The sequence below is a fragment of the Poecilia reticulata genome, linkage group LG13, assembly GCF_000633615.1.
Source record: "Poecilia reticulata strain Guanapo linkage group LG13, Guppy_female_1.0+MT, whole genome shotgun sequence".
In the NCBI taxonomy this organism is placed as follows: Eukaryota; Metazoa; Chordata; class Actinopteri; order Cyprinodontiformes; family Poeciliidae; genus Poecilia; species Poecilia reticulata.
In genome coordinates this window covers 11959629-11978335 of record NC_024343.1, presented here as the reverse complement: position 1 = coordinate 11978335, position 18707 = coordinate 11959629, and the positions used below count along the sequence as shown (strand labels likewise).

Sequence of the window (18707 nt, the reverse complement as noted above, 5' to 3'; positions counted from 1 at the left end):
TCTGCAACTGAGGCTCAAAGTTAAGGTATTGACAACCCAGAGCTTATTTATTATAGTAATAGCCATATTAAATTCAGGCTTTTAATTCTTAAGTATTTTTAAGTATTTAGACTTATTGGAAGTAATTTTGTATTCCTGTTCTCAATTGAACGTTCAGCAAGGAGGTGCTGCTGTTTATGTTAGAGAAACTACTAACACAATCACACTGGCTGACTTGCCACAAATGGTGGTTGAAGAATGGGATGCCACCCCACAGCAGTGTGTGGCTAAAATGTGTGACCAGCATCCAGCTGGGTGAGCTTGCTGTCTCTCCCAGCATGAGAAGGAGGAACCAGGCTAATTGTCTCTCTGTACTGTTCTACTCTCTCCCTGTTTAAACTGTCAATATGACTTGTTTGTTCAAACCTCAGTCATACAATTGTCCTGTTTCTAGAGTGCAGGTAGACATAAGTGTGCTTTGTGTGACCTTTGCTCTGAGTTGCAGGTTTTCACCTGTAGTTGTGCCTGAACAGCCTGTCCTTTTTAGATTTATTGATCTTCTATGTGATGTGATTTTAATTTATCTTTTTTTTTTTAAACCATTAATACTACATGTTCGTGCATTAGATAAGTGTGTATATTTTTGAATGGCACCGTAATTTACTGTTTGAAATATATTGTAGTTTTTGCCTCTTGAAACAATTAAAGAATCTGTTAGCAGCAGTTTGATAATTGTTTACTATTAAATGTGATTAACTCGCTCTGTTAAAGAAGATGTTGTGAATATACACGTGCTACATGCAACTTTACATGGCATAACGTCTCCACTTCAATTTGCCAGCATGAGGGCAGCAGTAACAGTTAACAAGCAAATGAAAAAAGGAAGTACTTCAGGTCTCTCTGCATTTTGAACTGTCCTGCACTTTAACACTGTTCCAGAAATGTATTACTATTACGATGTAATGACTGAAATCTTCAGTAAATGGATAAGACTTTTAACTTGAAAAACAAACAAGCAAGGTTGATTCTCTGGGGTTCCTAAGGAAGACACAAAACATAAATTTGTATACACAATAATAAGTCTGGTTGGTTCCAGTTTATTCCATTTGTTTTAACACAGGTATTGCTGTTAAATTTCTATTTTTATTTTATTCAGAAAGCTTTCACATTTGTCATAAGTAAAATTAGTAGATGAATAGCATTCAACAAACTTATCTATTATACAGTTTCCAAGTATATAATACGAAAGAACTTGCCTCTCACATTATGGCGAAGGCGCAGACGTGTCGTTTGTGCCTCTACTTGTTTATGACGGAGGCCAGAGCGCAAGAACACATTGACGGAAGCCTCAGTTTTTAATTTAGCTTTACATATTTGAGTATGCCTCGAATTATTATGAAGGTTATACATGTTAAAGCTGTTCAGTGTGAGATAAAACAGCTATGAGCGTGTTTTCTTTGATTATATCATTTATGTCACTCAGCTTTTATTCTGCAATTTCTTAGCGGAAGTGCTTGTTTTATTGCCCGAGGACTTGCAGAGGCGAAAAGCGCATGCGCGTACCATTGACAGCCGCCGGTTGGTGTTGTTCCAGCTGTGTTGTAGACTTAGGGCATATGTAGAGCAGAGGCCAACACATCAGTTTACTTCTACAGACCGCTGACCTGCACCCAGCCGAGGAGGTCAGAGAAACGAACAGAGAGCAATCACAGTGATTGATGACAAAGGTAAGAACCCACCGACAGAGTTTGACCCTATCATCGCTACCATTAGCTCAGTAAAGCTAGTTGGACATCGACATCAGTTGTTCCTGATGTGGTCCATAAGGCTGACTTTATTTTAGGCTTTTTATTATTATTACTATTATTGTTATTATTATTATTATCTTTAAGAGCAATCCGTGCTCAATTATCTTTACTGCGTAAGACCTAATTATGATGCTGTTTGAATGGCATCACTTAACAACGGAGCATCTAATTAATGGTGACCAAATATGTCCTCAGAAAAATTTCATAATTAACTGTTTATAATTTTATGAGATTGACTCTACCAGCTGAGTGTACTTTAAAGATTACACATAAGCTTAATTAAGAGGTCAAATTTATGGTTTTAATCAGGACAAAGAGAGTCAATAATATCTATTAACTGTTTTCCTGTTTTTGAATTTAATCTTCTTCTGAAGCCCTTTACCCCATTTAACACGCTTTAGTAAATACCCAGAAGTGGTTCAGATCTCCCTGTTCCTCAAATTGTCCTTTAGTGCGTCCATCTAATAATCATGTGCTTCTGATGAAGACAGACAGGGTCAGTAAGTCTTTTGAAACCCCTGCCTGGCTGTTGATGCTAACTGGGAACTGTTTGTTTTGCAGTGGACTGATAGGAGATGTGTGCCGCTATCTACATCGTGTCTACAGTGACGGGGTATGTGCTCACCTCGGCCCTGCTGCTCAAATGTCCAACTCTTCTGCACCGGAGGAAGAAGGAGAGGTTCCTCAGCAAGCACATTTCCCATCGTGGAGGTGAGTTCAACCTTTATTGCCCCTTAGTGGGGAAATTCAGGTGTATCAGCAACAAAGTGACAAGTGAATAGAAGCAGGCGGATATACCAATATAGAAATTAAAAGTAAAAAAAAAAAAAAATGAAGTGGGCCCTAAAGTAAGATCAAATGAAAAGAAACAAATGTACAGGTGGATTTTAAGAAATGCTCAAACTGAGTAAAATAATGAAAAAAGATAAAACAAACTGTTCCTGAAGGGGAAAAAACAGACTGCTTACAATATAATAAAGCTGAAAACTATTATGGACTGCAGTGATAATGTTCATGCTCAATTTGTGATGTAATTTCTACAAACTTAAAGTCATTTTTGTATTATTAAAAAAAAAAAAATTCAGGCCTTGTAAAATATTTTATGAGTAAATATCTGAAAATTGTGGCATGTAGTTGTGTTTGCTCCCCTTTAATATGATGTATGAATAATTTTGGGCTTAACTGAAAGTGTCAACTATGGTGCATTCATGAACCCCCAGAATGAATCCCTATAGATTATCTTAACTCTATAAGACAGAGAAAACATTGCAGCTTCCTTGATGTTTATGCATTGTCTTGCAGGCGCTGGAGAAAACCTGGAGAACACCATGGCAGCTTTCAAACAGTGAGTAGAATGGTCTTTTATATCTGTGTTGGACTCGGGGTGTGAGCGTCTTTATGTTTACTGAACATGCGCTCCATCAGGAACCCTAAGTGTCAATGTTAGGACCAGTTTCCCTGATCTGAACACTTTTATAGACGACCTCACCGCAGTGTGCTCTCTGTGTGGGTTCATGCAGTGCTGTGGATCTCGGCACAGACATGCTGGAGCTGGACTGCCACCTGACGAAGGATGAGCAGGTTGTGGTCTCGCATGATGGTAACTTGACGAGGCTTTGTGGCATCAATGCTAACATCAGCGACCTGACATATACTGTGAGTTGTGCTTCTTTATAAACATGCAAAATCTGTTGTTTGGTTTCTGTGTATGCTATATTTCTCCACCCCCGTAGCTTCCTTAATTGAAGAAACATTTGCCAACATTAAAACATTCTAGCTTTGGTCCGATTTTAAGAAGAATTGGGGTTACAAACAGTGTCTTGTGGTTTTTGAGTGCAGTCCTTTATACGTGAGCTGGATCATGTGCGTAATCAACTGAGGTGCACGCAAAGCCACCTGATTGTGTCACATGCTGGTTAACATCATGACCTGTGGGTTGATGGGAATTAGTTGATTAATTCTTTCCTGTAGTAGATTTCTGCTTTGTTTACCTTGTTTATGGACTTCTAGCTAAAACACAAATTTACATCATTTGGAGGTTATATCAATCCTGGTGAAGATGTGTTGGAAGATTTATTTATTTTTTTGCAGCAGCATAATTTCATTTAAAAAATGTTACAAGAATAAAAGCTTTAGTTTCAGTGCACTTATTTAGTAGGGAGGTTTATTTTGTGTCAAGATATAATCGTTTTCAATAAAATAACTTGGCATAGAGGACCTGTCCAGGTCTCTTGCCCAATGACTGCTGGATTTAAGGTGAAAATAGCTAAAAGCTAAAACGAAATCTTCAAAGCTCACTGCTAGAGAACTCGTCTTCACTGAATAAGTGTGTTAAATTTAAAGGTTGTTGTTTTTTTTTTGTTTTTTGGGGGGTTTTTTTTGCTTCTCCAATAAAATCTGAGTTTATTTTAAAGTTGTTGTACATGTCATGTATAAATGTGGAGATTGTTGTGTGTTGTGGATCTGAAGGTCATTTTCTTTAAATGTAAGGCTCTTTAGCTTTGTTGTGAGTGAATGGCTAATGACCAGCTGGTCAGCTCAGTCTTGTTTGTAAAGAAAATACTTCTTTTTTTTTTAATCACTTTAACTTTAGCTTCCGTAACATGTAATGCAGTTTGGTGTCCTTCTCAGTCAGGCTATCACAGATTTTGTGGGTATAGGGGAAAAAAACATTTTCCAATTTAAGTTTTGCAATTAAAAGTTATCTTCAAAACAGATGCTACACTATTACAATGTTTAACTAAGTTTGACTCAAAAATTACAGCAAGGACCTGAAAATAATGTTTTTAATCTCATTGTCTCAACCCGGTATGCTAAGTTCTTGAACAGGAGTGAAGCAGAACCTTTTTTTTTTCTTTTAAGAACTTTGCTTAAAATGGAGGCATTCAAAAAGATTTTAATTAAGTGTGGGGATGAAAAATATTATGAGTGAAAGCCACTTGAATAGCAGACTGCAGTTTATTTTTTATAATGTACATAAAGAATAAATTATATGAGTGCATTTATAAATTATAGACACTCTTCATAGACATGGCAGGCTTGATGTGTCTAAAGAAAGTGATAATTTGTGTTTGTTCATGTTTAGACCCACGTAGGACGCATATCGTCATGACCGTACAGAAACACTGTGACTGCAGTTTTAATTTCTGCAAACGTTTCGCTGCTGTGTGCTTTTTGCAGGAACTTCCCCCATATCTCTGCAAGCTGGGTGTAACTTTTCAAAGGGGTAAGAACTGCAAATCCACCACTAATTTCATAAGTAGCGCTCCAAGTTCTTCTAATTCTCACATTTAGGGTTGTGTCTGACTGCAAACAGTCAACTGTACATATATGCAGCTGCTGAGGAGCGATGATTGCCCTTCCAGCTGACAGTTTTGAGCTCCCGTTGAATCAGATCGTGTTATTTGACTCGTCTTTCTCTGGCCAGAGTGTTTCTGCGAGGGCGGCGAGGACAAAAGTATCCCACTCCTCAGGGACGTCTTTGATGCCTTCCCAAACACTCCCATCAACATCGACATCAAGGTCAACAACGACACACTCATTAAGAAGGTGTGTGCTCTTTTTTTTTTCTCAAGTATTCACACAGCAAAGTAATGCAGTGCTATTTTAAAGTAGATTCTTTATTGATGTAAAGGTTTGAGCAAACTAACGAACTGTGTGTTGTTAGAAGAGTAAAATTATTCATTAATGGTGTAACTAAACAGTCAGAGACTGAAATCGCATGTTTTTATTCTAAAAAGAAGGACGAGGAGGACAGGGACAAAGTTGTCTTGTGATTTCTGTAGTGGGAAAAAAATACATATTATGTTTTTAAACATGTAAATTTGTTTTACAGGTTTCTGAGCTGGTCGTTAAGTACGACAGAGAGGATATGACTGTGTGGGGCAACTCCAGGAACCATATTGTCAAAAAATGTTACAAGGAGGTACTGCAATGAAATGGTGTCCTTGTTTTAGTCAACATATATATTTTTTTTTTTTCTTTTTTTGCTTTTATGCACTTAATATGTAGGGTTCATACATAGTCTTAAAAAAATGAGGAAATGTGAAGAATTCGATTTAAGTTTTCGCTGTGTCTTTATAGATATTAAAAACTGTATTTTCAAATTTTCTTTGAATCTGTCCAATCACTCTTCCATCTGATAGTTTGTTTGTAGAAAAAAGGTAACACTTTATTTGAAGGGGGGGTGAATAAGACTGACATGACACTGTCATAAACATGACATAACACCTGTCATGAACATGAATAAGCCTTCATGAATATTTATGACTGTTGTCATAAAGCGTCATTCTGTAAATTATGACACTTTTAATACAAAGTTGACATTATTCAAATTGTCTTTGTTATGACAACTTGACATTAACCAAGAAATCATGACTGTTTAAACTTTACCTTTAATAACATAAAGTTACCTAATTTTTAAAGTGCAATCAGAAATACTTTTATAACAAATTTTTATCAGTAATGATTTCTTGGTTAATGTCAAGTTGTCATAACAAAGACATTTTGAATAATTTCAACTTTGTATTAAAAGTGTCATAATTTACCGAATGACGCTTTATGACAACAGTCATAAATATTCATGAAGGCTTGTTCATGTTCATGACAGGTGTTATGTCATGTTTATGACAGTGTCATGTCAGTCTTATTCACCCCCCCCTTCAAATAAAGTGTTACCAAAAAAAATATGCCAGAAATCCTGAAAGTTAACTTTTTTTTTCTTAACCAATACAATAAACCCATTTTAGGGAATTCACCTCTTCTGTGTAAAGCTGCTTGACTGAATATTTGTTTATTTTTATCTAGTTGTCCTTTATTTAGACGTAGTATAAAACTGCCCGCATTTCTCACACCACCATAGTTAAACATGAAAGTACTGAAATCATCCCAGCTTCTTTTGAACATACAAGCTCTGATTGTCTTTACTTGTCAATCAGAGTGACTTAAAAGTTTTTGCACTGATGCAATCTGACTGAGATTTTATTCCTTTTTTTTTTTTTTTCAGAATCCCCATATTCCAGTTTTGTTCAGTTTTCCCAGGGTGCTGCACCTTCTTGGGCTCTTCTACACAGGCCTCCTGCCCTTTGTGCCCTTGAAGGAGCAGTTTCTGGAGATCCCCATGCCCTCCCTGCTAACCAAGTGAGTACATGTACGGCACATGAGCTGCAGTGTCTGTAGAGCTTGAGAAAAGAGCTTTGATGAGCTGCATGAGGGGAAACCGTCTGGAAAAACTACAATTTAAAAGACGGGAAGATGGTTCTAAAGAGAAACACTTTGCCTCTCTTGTGACTCAAACCTCATTCAAAAATAACGAGTTTAACCAGTTTTAGTGGGTCATGACAGCATTTCCCCCTGATACAATAATTAAAAAAAATTTTAGCCTTTCTGTCCCATGAGCACAATAAAGAGATATCTACAATGTGCCTAAGTCTTTTCTTTTTTTTTTTTAATTGAATAAAACTGATCGATTAGTTTTAAAAAATTGTTTATTTCTATTAAAAATATGTTTCATTTGGATTTGCCATAGTAAAACCTGTGATTCTAATCCAAAAAGCTACATCAAGCTTTACATCTTTAGAAAAAGTCAACATTTAAAAAAAATACTTTTTAATATTTCAGTCACATTATGTGTCTTTATCAGACATGTTGGTGTGTCATGTTTCTGACTGTAGTGGTGAAACTCCATACGTTGACAAGATCCCAGGACGTGAGCTGAAGTATTGGAGCGTTTTCATTGATTGCGTTTGTTAGTTGGACTTTAAGTTGATTCCTCTGATGGTCAAAACATATTGTGTCTTCGTTAAACTTGGTTTAGGATTGACTTCTCCTTTGTTCCAAGCTGTGAACTCGATGCTTTAATGGAGATTCCAGTGTTTGCTGCTCTTTGTCCCTAATTCTGACCTCGGCGTTATCTTGTGGAGTTTGCATACTAACCGTTGCAGACATCACAAAGACGTTGGGTATCTTAACGTCCCACTTTAAAAAAACAAAAAAACAATGTCAGATAAGTTTATGTGATTCACTTATGTGGTTATTACAGAACCGTTGTAAGGATGACGCTCAGGCAACAGATTTCAGAGGCTCAACTCTGTTAATTGAGGATTTGTGAACAAATGAATGAAAGTGCAAGAGATGATGCAACTGTAAAAGTTGAATTGAGAATATCCTGATCTGTGCTTTTCCTTCAGTCACTAGGTGGATTCAGCTGTTCATCTTTTCCCCCCACGTTAAAAATGAAAGACTGTCAAACTTTTACACAGTTTAAACATTCATCAAGTTTGGCTGACACTTAAAATATTTAACTTTTTGCATTATTTTTATTCTTTTTTTCTTTCTTTTTTTTTTAACAGACTAAAAGATCCCAGCAGATTAACACGGAGTCTGCGGTTGATCGCCTGGCTTGCAGACACGTAAGTCTCTAATTCATCTTAATAAACCTTTTTCATATAACTCTGAAGGCCTGATGTCAGCGAGGCGTGCCAGATGAAGCTGCTATTCTTTTAAAAATGGGATACAAACCTGACCATCATCTGCACTACATTGAAAGGATGACGCTCAAAGGTAGAATATAAATAGAGGAAAGAGATGTGGCTCTAGATTTGAAGATCCCCGTACCCTGTAGGTCTTTATTTTCTGTGTCATCACAGAAAAAAGATGCAAAGATGAGGATATAAAATCAAGGAAACATCTGTCTGCCAGACAAGAGCCACACAAGTATCACACAGCTCCCCAGAAGTTAACTGAGTAACTGTTTAAAACAAACTTTTTAGGATCTTTAGCTTTGATCATTTCAGAGATCGACAGGATATAAAAAAGCTTCCTGTTATACCAGGTACAGGCCCCTGACGATAAAACGACTTCCTCCTGCTTACTGAACACTTTATTTAGGATATTTTGATTACATTGCATGTGCTTTTTTGATGGCTTCTCACTTTCTTTTAGCTGTGTAACTTTTTGTGCTATATTTGTTGCCACCTCTTGACTATGACACCCTTAAAAAAGAGGCTTTTAGTCTATTTTATCCTGGTAAAATAAAAATAATACAAAAGTAGTAAAAAAAAATAAAAAAAAAGACGTACAAGCTGACGACCCAGAACATAGCGAGGCTTCTATCTCTGCATTTATTTGATCTTCTCATAAGACGATTTCACAGCTGGTTAAAGATTTGGAAACCTCCTCTATCTGAGATTAAAAAACTCATATAGGATTTATAATACTTTAAACTCTTTATTCAGACAGCTTTAATCTGTAAAACAAAAGTCTTAACTAGAATGTGTTGTTCTCTGAAATAACCTCAAAGAGTTTTTGAATTATAGACAGACTTTTCTAATATTTCTGAACCCTGTTGAACATCTTGGAAGAAAAAAAAAGATGAATCAAAAATAAACCTTTTGAATATAAGTTAAATTGCGTTTCTACCTGCGTTGTATAAGCTGCAATGATTTTCTAAAGGATATGTATTTGTGTGTTGCAGTTTGCTGATGAGGAAAGCTCTTTTCCAACATTTAACAGCCAGAGGAATACAGGTACATGAGGCTACACCTGCTTTTCAGTCCTAAAATGCAGTGGATGGTTAGAAACACAAAACAAAATCAAATGAAACTAATGGGTTAAGTTACTGTTTTCTTCTATTTACGTTGAGTTCCAAAGTTAATTGATTATGACGAGGGTTTTTTATTTATTAATTTTTTTTATCTTACATGTTTGGGAGTTGCTGCTTTGGAAATGTTACTGTACTTTAAATGCAGCTGCCAGGAAAATGACGGAGGCGGGTGACGCCTCCTTCCGTTGTTTCTGCGTGGATTAACCGTGCGCGTCTGGTTTCAGGTGTACATTTGGGTGCTGAACGACGAGGAGGATTTCCAAAGGGCATTCGACCTGGGAGCCACGGGAGTGATGACAGATTTTCCCACCAGGCTCAAAGAGTTCATGGATAGGAATGGCATTTCTAAACCCCAGTGACCTCCCTGTCTCCACGGTCATTATCCTTCGAGCTCGCTGACCTGCCAAACGAGCTCCCCACACTCGCCCACTTTTACTGCACGCATTCCTGCAGGCCTACTTCCACATTGTGTTGCACAAGTATGAGACTCGGTTGACTCCCCTTGTGTTGGAGATGTACACTTTTACAGTTGTGGTAACCCCAACTATCTTCTTGGGATCTTTAAATCCCAGGAAGATTTTACTTGAGTTGATACCAGTTGTCAGAGTCGTCGATGTATATTCACCGTGTAGCAACGGCCGTGTTTGAGAATTACAACTGAACCTGGCGTTAAGCATGTTAGTGGTTACAAAAAGCTACCTGGAATGGTTGCATACCTTGAATGCTGGTTATGAGGTTTGTACGTTTAACCCAACAAGTCTCTGATTAATTTGACAAAAACCTAACTTTTCTTACATGATACCTGGATTTGGATAAAACCCTCATAAAATATGAAGGGTGTTTATGTGCCACTGGACTATATAAAAAAAACTGAAGCAGTTGGATCAGTCAGGCTGCCATAAAGCAAGCTTTCATGAACACATGGTTCACATGTAACCATTTACACAGTCAACCAATGTTGTAGCACAAACTATATTTAAAAAAAAACAACAAAAAAAACTGTTTTTAAGCTTCAAAAATATAACTTTGCAAGAAATTGTGTTTTTTTATTTTAAGCATTTAAGTTAATTTATTTCATTCGTTAAATTCAGTGGAACTCAGAGTGATGTCTTTGAAGTGTTCGTTTCTGCTCAACCTGATTGTACACACGTCGGTCCACTGAAAAGTTACGTTCACGTACAGAATAGAACATGGACTCCTTAAACTACTGCATCGCGGCTGATGATGACGTTACTGAAGTGTTGCGGAAGATCAATTCTGCTTCAAAAATGACCATCGGCTCATCTGCAGGGGGTCCCTCGTCTTCCTCTTTCCAAGAGGCAATAGCATTGCCATTGTGTTCCCCTCGGCTCAAAGGGAACATTTATTGTTTCGTTGTTGGAAAATTTTGGGTTAAACTCCAGGTTCCTCGCCTGCCATATGTTGATGAAAACTTTTCTTCCCCTAACATGACTGACGGCTGAAAAAATATTGAAGGGGGGATATCTTTGTTTACGTGATAATCAATGTCTAAACTATTTGTATTACACTTGCTGTATCATTTCCCTTGTTGAATTGCTTTTGTGTGTTTTTTTTCCCCCTAACATTAGACATGCACTGAAAACAGTGTTGGGTGTTGAAGGAAGTCTAGACAGTGGGACAAAATGACCACTAAAATATATTCTGCTAGTTTTATCAGATCTAAATTTTGACTTCATTTTGTGAACATTTATTTTCTTACAACTTATCATGTGGTTTGACTGTTCAGATATTGAACGGTAGGTACAGCGTTAGTTACTTAGGCTGTAATATCTTGAATCAGGCTATTGTTTGGCCTTTGCAATAAAAAAAAGTTTGCCGACAGCTGAAAGAAAAGTTTACATGCCAGTCAAAAATGTCCTGCTTGTCCTAAAAAAAAAAAGCAGAAGTCCTCAGCTTAAAGGTCCCACTGTTCTGTAGTAACAGGAAACTTGAAAGAGACGAACCCATTGTTATTGTTCTCTGTACTGTAATTGGAGCAGTTTGTTGGTTTCGTTGTATTCTTATATGTAGAAATGTCTGTACTTTTTTTCTCTTCCTTACATCAATGAATATGTTGCTCACCTGTGACTTGAGAGAAGAGTTTTGCACAGTTTATGAATCTTTTATCTTCTCTTGCGTCTTTGAAACAGTGAACATATTTCAATCATATATCTGATTTTAATCTTTAGATGATATGCCAGCCCAATACAGCTAAATTCTGTTTCTGATATTTAACTTCTCTGCTGTTTTTGAAGCTGCGATGTGTTAAAAACTGCGAGACAATGATACCCAGGCACCAAATATTCCTGCACTGATGTTGTAAGGAGGGTGTAATAGGGTTACTACACATACCTATATATATATACCAATGATATTTTCTGATCTCAACATGTGACCACATGTTTGTAATGAATGTAGTTATTATTGAATGTATTATGAGATGTTTGGTATTTTGCTGTGGGAACAGAGTTTCTCTTTTTACTGCTTTCATTGGATTACTTTCTTAGTGTTCCTTGAGTTGCGCAACAATTTTATTTTTTTATTTTTTTGCTGAACCCGATCCACTGTTAGTGACATTGTTGTGCTGTATTTGGTGTCTTTTTATTCTTCATGCTTCAAACAAGCTGCTCTGTTTGAACAGCATCAGTCTGTGGGACGAGGCACCTTGGATTTTTTAAAGCCTTATCCCACAGTCTATATAGCATTTCATTAACTAGAGATAATAAAAAGTGAATTTTTCATCCACATGAATTCTTGCCTGTATTTCTTCATGTATTTATGCTGTTAAATAATTAATTACATTTAGTTAAAATTTTATTTTGGGGGGCGGGGGGAGATTATTGTGTAAAGGGAAGGCATCTGCTAAACCGACAGGAGGGGGCGCTGTTTACACGAGAACTTGAATGAGTTGAAAACGAAGACGGAAAAGAATAAGAAAGACTGTTTTCTTTCTTTTCTTTTTTTAATAATTAACCGGTACATATAAAATCTTAAGAGAACAAATAAAAGATGTGATTTCACTTAACTACACTTAACTACAAACGCACAATCTGCTTAAATAATTCTCATATATTTAACGCTAAGAAGATTATTGGCTGCCCTCCTCTGCCCTCAGCCAATAAAAGCCATGTTGCTATGCCGTAGCGGTTCACTGATTGGATGATATACCTGTCATTTAATTATCACAACCATCAAAACAAAGAGCCTCGATCCAAGATAGTTAACACAACTGTTTAAGCGTCTACACAAATTTAATGGAACCTAAGATAAAAAGTTTCATGGAAAGTTTAATGCAGTGTGTTTTGCTACATTTATATGATCTGATTGGTTTTAAAAAAAAGCTACAAAAATAGTATTATGGTCAACTCTAGAATATATGTGAATATCCTGTCAATAAAATATGAAGAAATAAATATGTTTTAATATTTACAACTTTCGATATTATTTTAAAAATATCAGGAATAAAATAAAATAAGATTAAATAGCGTCTTATTTCATAACAATATTTGAAATGACAATATACATACATATTTTACATGTTCTCCTTACTGTTGATATATTATTCGGATCAAACCAGGTTCTGGTTTTTGGACTTACTGTAGAAATAGCTGTTCATACTTTAGAAACAAATTATGTTTGCCTGATTCAGTCTAAGACTCTAGAATATATGTGAATATCCTGTGAAAAGCAGGATTGTTTTTTTTTTCAACAAACAAACAAAAAATAATAATAATTCTTGACTTTTTCATAAAAGAAAAAAAAGACTTTTAGTGACTTTGATAATACATTAATAATAGTAGATCATTCATTTTACGTTTTAGTATTCGTCTAAAACTTTGGCAGAAAAAGGTTTTAAATAAAACTACAAACGCGGAATTTGTTCGAGGTGAGTCATCTCGCTCCGGCTGTGCGCCTCGCCAATCTCTGTCCGTCTCTCAGTAAACTCTGCTGGGCACCGCTGCGCGTCAAAACATTGCGTCTCTGCAGGACTTGCCAGGGCCGGAGAGCGGAGGAAATTTGCCTAGGGAAGGAATGCGAAAGAGCTTTTAGGATTGGCACCGCCACCAAGAAAACGAGGAACTGCGACATTTTTTAGGCTACGTGGAGAGACGTGTTTTTACTCCTCTCAAAGGTACGTATAATTTTTCCCACTGTAGTGGTGGTGCATTTTTGTTACGCACTGTTTTTATGTCTCTGCTTGAGGCTTATTCAGGAAACGATTTGGTCATTCACAATTTTCCTCAGTAAGGTGTCTTCTACTGTAGGCAATATTTGCGGTTCAAGTCAAGTTTCGCATATTGCATAAGTATGAGCAGCTGATGCAGTTTCCTCATGGAGGGGATGCTGACATATTCTCTGCCTTGGAGCTACTGTATTTGTCAGTTTGTTGTTGTTGTTTAAAAAAAAAACTCATGCTGATCCCCTGCACGCAGCGCTACCACACTTGCACGTCAGCGGGATCGATGATGGGTGATCATATAATCAGGTCATGTGATTGCTGACGGTAGTCACCTGTCAAAATCCTTGCGGAATGTTTTCAGAGGCAGCAGTGTGTGTGTGTGTGCGTGTGTGTGTGTGTGTGTGTGTGTGTGTGTGTGTGTGTGTGTGTGTGTGTGTGCGTGCGTGCGTGCGAGCACGCGCGCGTGTGTATGCGTGTGTTTATGAGAGAGTGTGTGCGTGTATGCGTGTGCATGTGTGTGTGAGGTGAGGCATCCCCGCCATCTGTGGTGACTGAAGTTCTGCCCCAGATAAAGTGCGCCACTTCCTGTGACCTGATTCACACCAGTAATTACACATTTATACTGTAAACTAACCAGGGCTGCATGTCTTTAATCCGTGTGTAACTCCACAAGATGAGATTTCTCTCTGACATTATCTGTCAGCGCCCACAGCCAGGAGGACATGCTGTATTGTTAACCCCTGTATGGACTTTGTTTACCCGATAAATCTAATATTTTCCACTTACACATTAAATCAGATATGTATTTTACACAAAGGAGCAAAAATATGGATTTAAAGAACATATTTTATTAGTTTTGTATTAGGTTGATTGTGTTATCGACTGACTCTGATAATAAACTTAATCGTTGCCCATGGAGTTATCCTTTCTGAATTCTGTAGCTGTAGATTTAAAAGTGGAAATCACTTACATTGTGTCACAGCATATTAGATTACCGTAGATTAGATTAGATTAGATTAGATATGTTCTCTAAATCAAGGACAGGTACATCATTTATATATATTATTTAAACTAGTGATGCACCAATAAATCTGCCGCTATTTCCTTAATTTAGGGTCACCAGTAATCGGCCAATACTTCCATGTGGAGCCGATCTTATCTACCTCAGCAAAGTTCTAAAACTTATTCATCATGTCTGCACGTTTTCTGTTAACAATAGTCACCCCTCTGTTGCCAACTCAGTGACTTTCTTGTTGTATTTAGTGACATTTCAGACATAAAAAACAAAATAGGTATCAGCCGAAATCAGAATCAACTGGTCAGGCTTTTTAAAGATCGGTAATCAGCGATCGTCCAGAAAACTGCAATCGGTGCACCCCTAATTTAAACCACTCACACAGTATACAAAAAAAGCACATCTGCTTTCAGTTAGAAGGATTTAAGTGTTATAATAACACAGTTTTGGTGTTTAACAGTCTCACAATGTATTTAAATCTAACCTTTTATGCGCAAAACCCCACAACAACCCCACACACTGTTATTAAAGGCAAAGTTAAAGCAAAAATATAAATTAACCAATAAATGTATTTCTTTTGTAGCTTCAAAATCCAAATCTTGCTTTGGCTTTAAATTAGGTTGTCAAGTACCATGTGTGACTCATTTATCTAGTAAGTCAGAAGTTCACATATATATTCGGCATCCTGCGACAGAGGTAGCGTTTCCTTATTTTCTTTCTTTTTTGTGACATAATAAGAAGCTGGAAAAGAGCCGTGTCTAATTTTAGTGCTGATTTCAGTAAGACATGCAGGGAAACTCTAGTATTTCTATCTTATCAGGTTTGAGAACTGCTGCTATATAAATGAATAAACGTGCGTAGATATGGTGAGATGTTTTTTAAGACGTTAAGTTAAATTGAATAAAGTCCTGAGAAGTGTATTTAGGCAGTCGGCAGTGATCTATTTCCATTGCAGCGCATGCAGACAGATTGCCAGCGATCATGTGAGCGAGGGGTCGATGTCAGAGGATCGAAGACGAGCTGAAGGCCCTGAAAGGTGATCTCTTACAGACAGGGCTTGTGTGCACAAACTAAAGTTGCACAAGTCTGTGTCTAACATATCTACTGCTCAGCCACTCCCAAAACGCTGTCAAATTACACAAACACAAGTCATTTCAACAAGTTACGAGCCGTTTTCTTCTGTCTGTCAGAAAGCGTGGAGCCTAAAGCGAGCATCACACCGCAAAATGATGCATAAGGAGGAGTGGAAACAGGAGCGTACCCTTCATCAGTGAGATTTGATACGAGTCGGGAGTGGAGTTGGTGATGTCATGCTGCTGCTGCGTGCTGCCGGTCTGGCTGTAGCCGTGAATTGAAAGCGGGATGAAAAGCACATCATGTGCACAAATTGTGTCAGAACGGCGTAGGATGTGCAGCTTATGGAGGACTCAGCAGATTTGCCCTCAATCTTTTTCTTCTGTTTGTGATCACGGTCAAAAGCAGCAGCATCTGCAGCAGCATCGGTGCATTACGTAACCCTCTTTGTTGCCGTTGTGTGTATGCAGGGTGGGGGGCTCCTTTCTGGTTAGTGGGACTCGTGGCATGTAGCCCTTTCTGTGATGACACCCAGAAATGACCAGAACGGACGGCTCGCTGACCTCAAACAACCTGCCGCAGGACGGATGAATAGACAGAGAGGCAGCAGAGAAAAATAATGAATATGCAAACAGGCTGAGAGGCACAGAGATGGATGAAGTGAAGGCAGAGGCAGGCTGACTGAGAACGATACACACACTGAAATGACTTTGGATATCTTGATTTTTCACCCCGTCTGGATCCCTGCGAGCTGCAGGTCACCTGATCATTTATGCAATTTGTTTTTCTGTCGGAGTTTGTTTCTGTAGTGTCGTGTAGTTCAGGACAGGTCAGGCGGACTGTTTGCGTCAGCACTTTGAAGCACATCGACATGGCAACAAACAGTGCTGCTTTGCAAAAATATGTTTTAACTCACCTAAGGTTGGAGTGTTCTCTTTTTTTTTGGAAACTGATGGGGTTTGTTTGAAAAGGCTTAAACAACATTTTATTCAAGCTAAAACTGGTTAAAGACTTTTTTTTTTCAAACTGCGTGTCTACATTGTTTCTTTAAGATCTTTTACCTAATATTCAACATGCTTTATTTGTGGAAGTCCTTTTACATCATAAACTAGTCGTATGAAAACTTTTAGATGGAAAAACTGTGGTAATCAGAGCCGGCTTACGGTAGAATCAAACTCTGCAATGGCTCAAAGCCCCCAAGAGGAGTTTTGTTTTTTTGTAGATATGACTTTCTGACTAGAGCAACGGTTCTATGCATCCTAAGAAAAACAACAATTTGATAGTATGCTAACAGAGTTTGTTTTGTACAGAGGATCTGAACCCTTGGCTATTGAGAAACGACTGCTTATTAGAGACGTGGGTTCTGTAAAAGTTTTAAACGTTTGAATTTGATGTTACCCAATCACTAATGTTTGTCTGTGACGTAAGTATCGCCTCAACTCGATGAAGCTTACCAGAAATTGCATGCGCTGTAAACAACCCTACGGGGAGTCGGGGCACAACATCTTTGCCAGCAATAAAATATCTGGAAGAAGTTACAAAACCATCTCTCTAGAAACAAGACTCCACCAATCTGCTGCCAGCCGCAGCTTTCAAGTGGCGGGAAATCAAAAAAACTGTCACTGTGGAGAGCGGTCAACCAGCATAGATCGGCATCTCATCTGAGCTGCGGAGTGCTCTGTGCGTTCACCCAGGAGGCCAGGGCAGCTTCATGGAAACTGAAGGCCTTTTGTGACTCCAGCTTTTGGCAACACGAAAATAAATATTGCTTCATTTTACCAAAGATCTTGTGAACAAGTCAGCGAGAGAGTTAAAATATGTTCACATAAAATGAAATTGCAGTCTAGTGAAGCAACAGTTTGGAGAAAGAAAAAGCTTTATAAGAAATGTAACTCTTACAGCCGCCGTGAAACAACAAGGTAGGAGGATCATGGTTTGGGTCTGGCTCCCTTTGTTTGGGTTATCCACTCAATACACAAACTCTGAGACATATTTGATCTTAAAAGTAGGAAACTAACACAACACAATTGAAGATGTGGAGGTTTTTCAAATGGCTCGCCACCCAGGGTGCCTTTCAGTCAGTGGGCAACAAGAGTATTCAGAACAGATTTTATTCATAACTACAGCACACTTTTGAAAAGTTTCAGGACACTGTTGGAGACTAAAACTTGCGGTTGGTATCTGATGTTCTGGATTTCTATTTGGTGATAAGTTTAAGTGCTATTTTCCCTTGATTTTGGAATCTGGATCACTTTTTATGATTCACAGTTCAAGATCAAAGCTACTTATTGAATTTATCAGCACAGAGAATAGAGATTATTTTAAACAGATGTTGATTAGACCCCTTTATCCTATTTGTGAAGATACAAAAAGCATGTTTTCCAGTAGTTTTAGGCTTTAGGACCGCGACAGATTGAGGCGAGCTTGGGAACTCGGCTGAATCATTGTGCGTTGATCACAGGTTCTATAAAGCAGTCTTGGTTAATTTAACCTTTAGTCTAGCAGTGAAAACAAACAAAAACAGTCTTCTAGTGCTCATCCAGGGCACAATTCATGCAAGATTCATCAATGTTGTGAATGTTTAGCTAAAATCAGCTAACTAGAAAAGTAATTTGACCAATTAGGCAATAGTAATTATGCAAGTACAGCATTGTTGTTCATGTGTGTGAAATAGCAGGAGGTTGGGACCAATCATCAACAAGACGTGAGTTTGATCCGAACCGACCCACAGACTGGATGACTTACTTCATGAATCGGGTCATGAGACAGAACCAAACCATTAAGCACGCGTCATTTCTAAGCCTAAAGAAAAGCTGAGTCATTTAGAATGACCGAACCAAAGTGACAGCTTGAATACCAAATAGATATTATAGTATCTTAAAACAAACAATGCAGAGTCGAAGATGTTTTGAATGAAGAAATCATCTTAAATTGATCTAATCAGACGTTCAGAGCTGATTTTCAGCAGGAATGTGGCATGTAAGCAGAGGTTTACATGCTCAAAGCTCTCATACATGGACCAAATCTAGTTAAGTTTATATATATATA

The 18707-nt window shown here is 37.7% G+C and overlaps 2 protein-coding genes across 2 annotated transcripts in view; both read left to right on the top strand.

The window, feature by feature from the left end:
* The first annotated feature begins 1523 nt into the window (after nt 1-1523).
* gdpd1 (glycerophosphodiester phosphodiesterase domain containing 1) lies at nt 1524-12137 on the top strand. Its single transcript, XM_008425438.2, has 11 exons — nt 1524-1706; nt 2349-2498; nt 3090-3132; nt 3308-3443; nt 4968-5013; nt 5215-5336; nt 5623-5712; nt 6793-6926; nt 8138-8197; nt 9262-9313; nt 9615-12137. Exons 2-11 carry the CDS (start codon nt 2363-2365, stop codon nt 9747-9749), a joined length of 954 nt encoding a protein of 317 aa, XP_008423660.1. The 5' UTR covers nt 1524-1706; nt 2349-2362; the 3' UTR covers nt 9750-12137.
* Nucleotides 12138-13323: 1186 nt separating this feature from the next.
* The window catches only part of ypel2b (yippee-like 2b), a 17037-nt gene continuing 11653 nt past the window's right edge, over nt 13324-18707 (top strand). The window contains exon 1 of the mRNA XM_008425437.2: nt 13324-13522. The gene's annotated coding sequence lies outside the window, so the exon portion shown is untranslated. The remainder of the gene's footprint in view (nt 13523-18707) is intronic.

Excerpts from the sequence above, each read along its gene's own strand:
- gdpd1 (XM_008425438.2), top strand. The coding sequence starts at position 2,363 with ATGTGTGCCGCTATCTACATCGTGTCTACAGTGACGGGGTATGTGCTC. Across the intron at positions 6,927-8,137 it reads ATGCCCTCCCTGCTAACCAA|ACTAAAAGATCCCAGCAGAT; the intron begins GTGAGTACATGT and ends TTTTTTTAACAG. Across the intron at positions 8,198-9,261 it reads ATCGCCTGGCTTGCAGACAC|TTTGCTGATGAGGAAAGCTC; the intron begins GTAAGTCTCTAA and ends TGTGTGTTGCAG.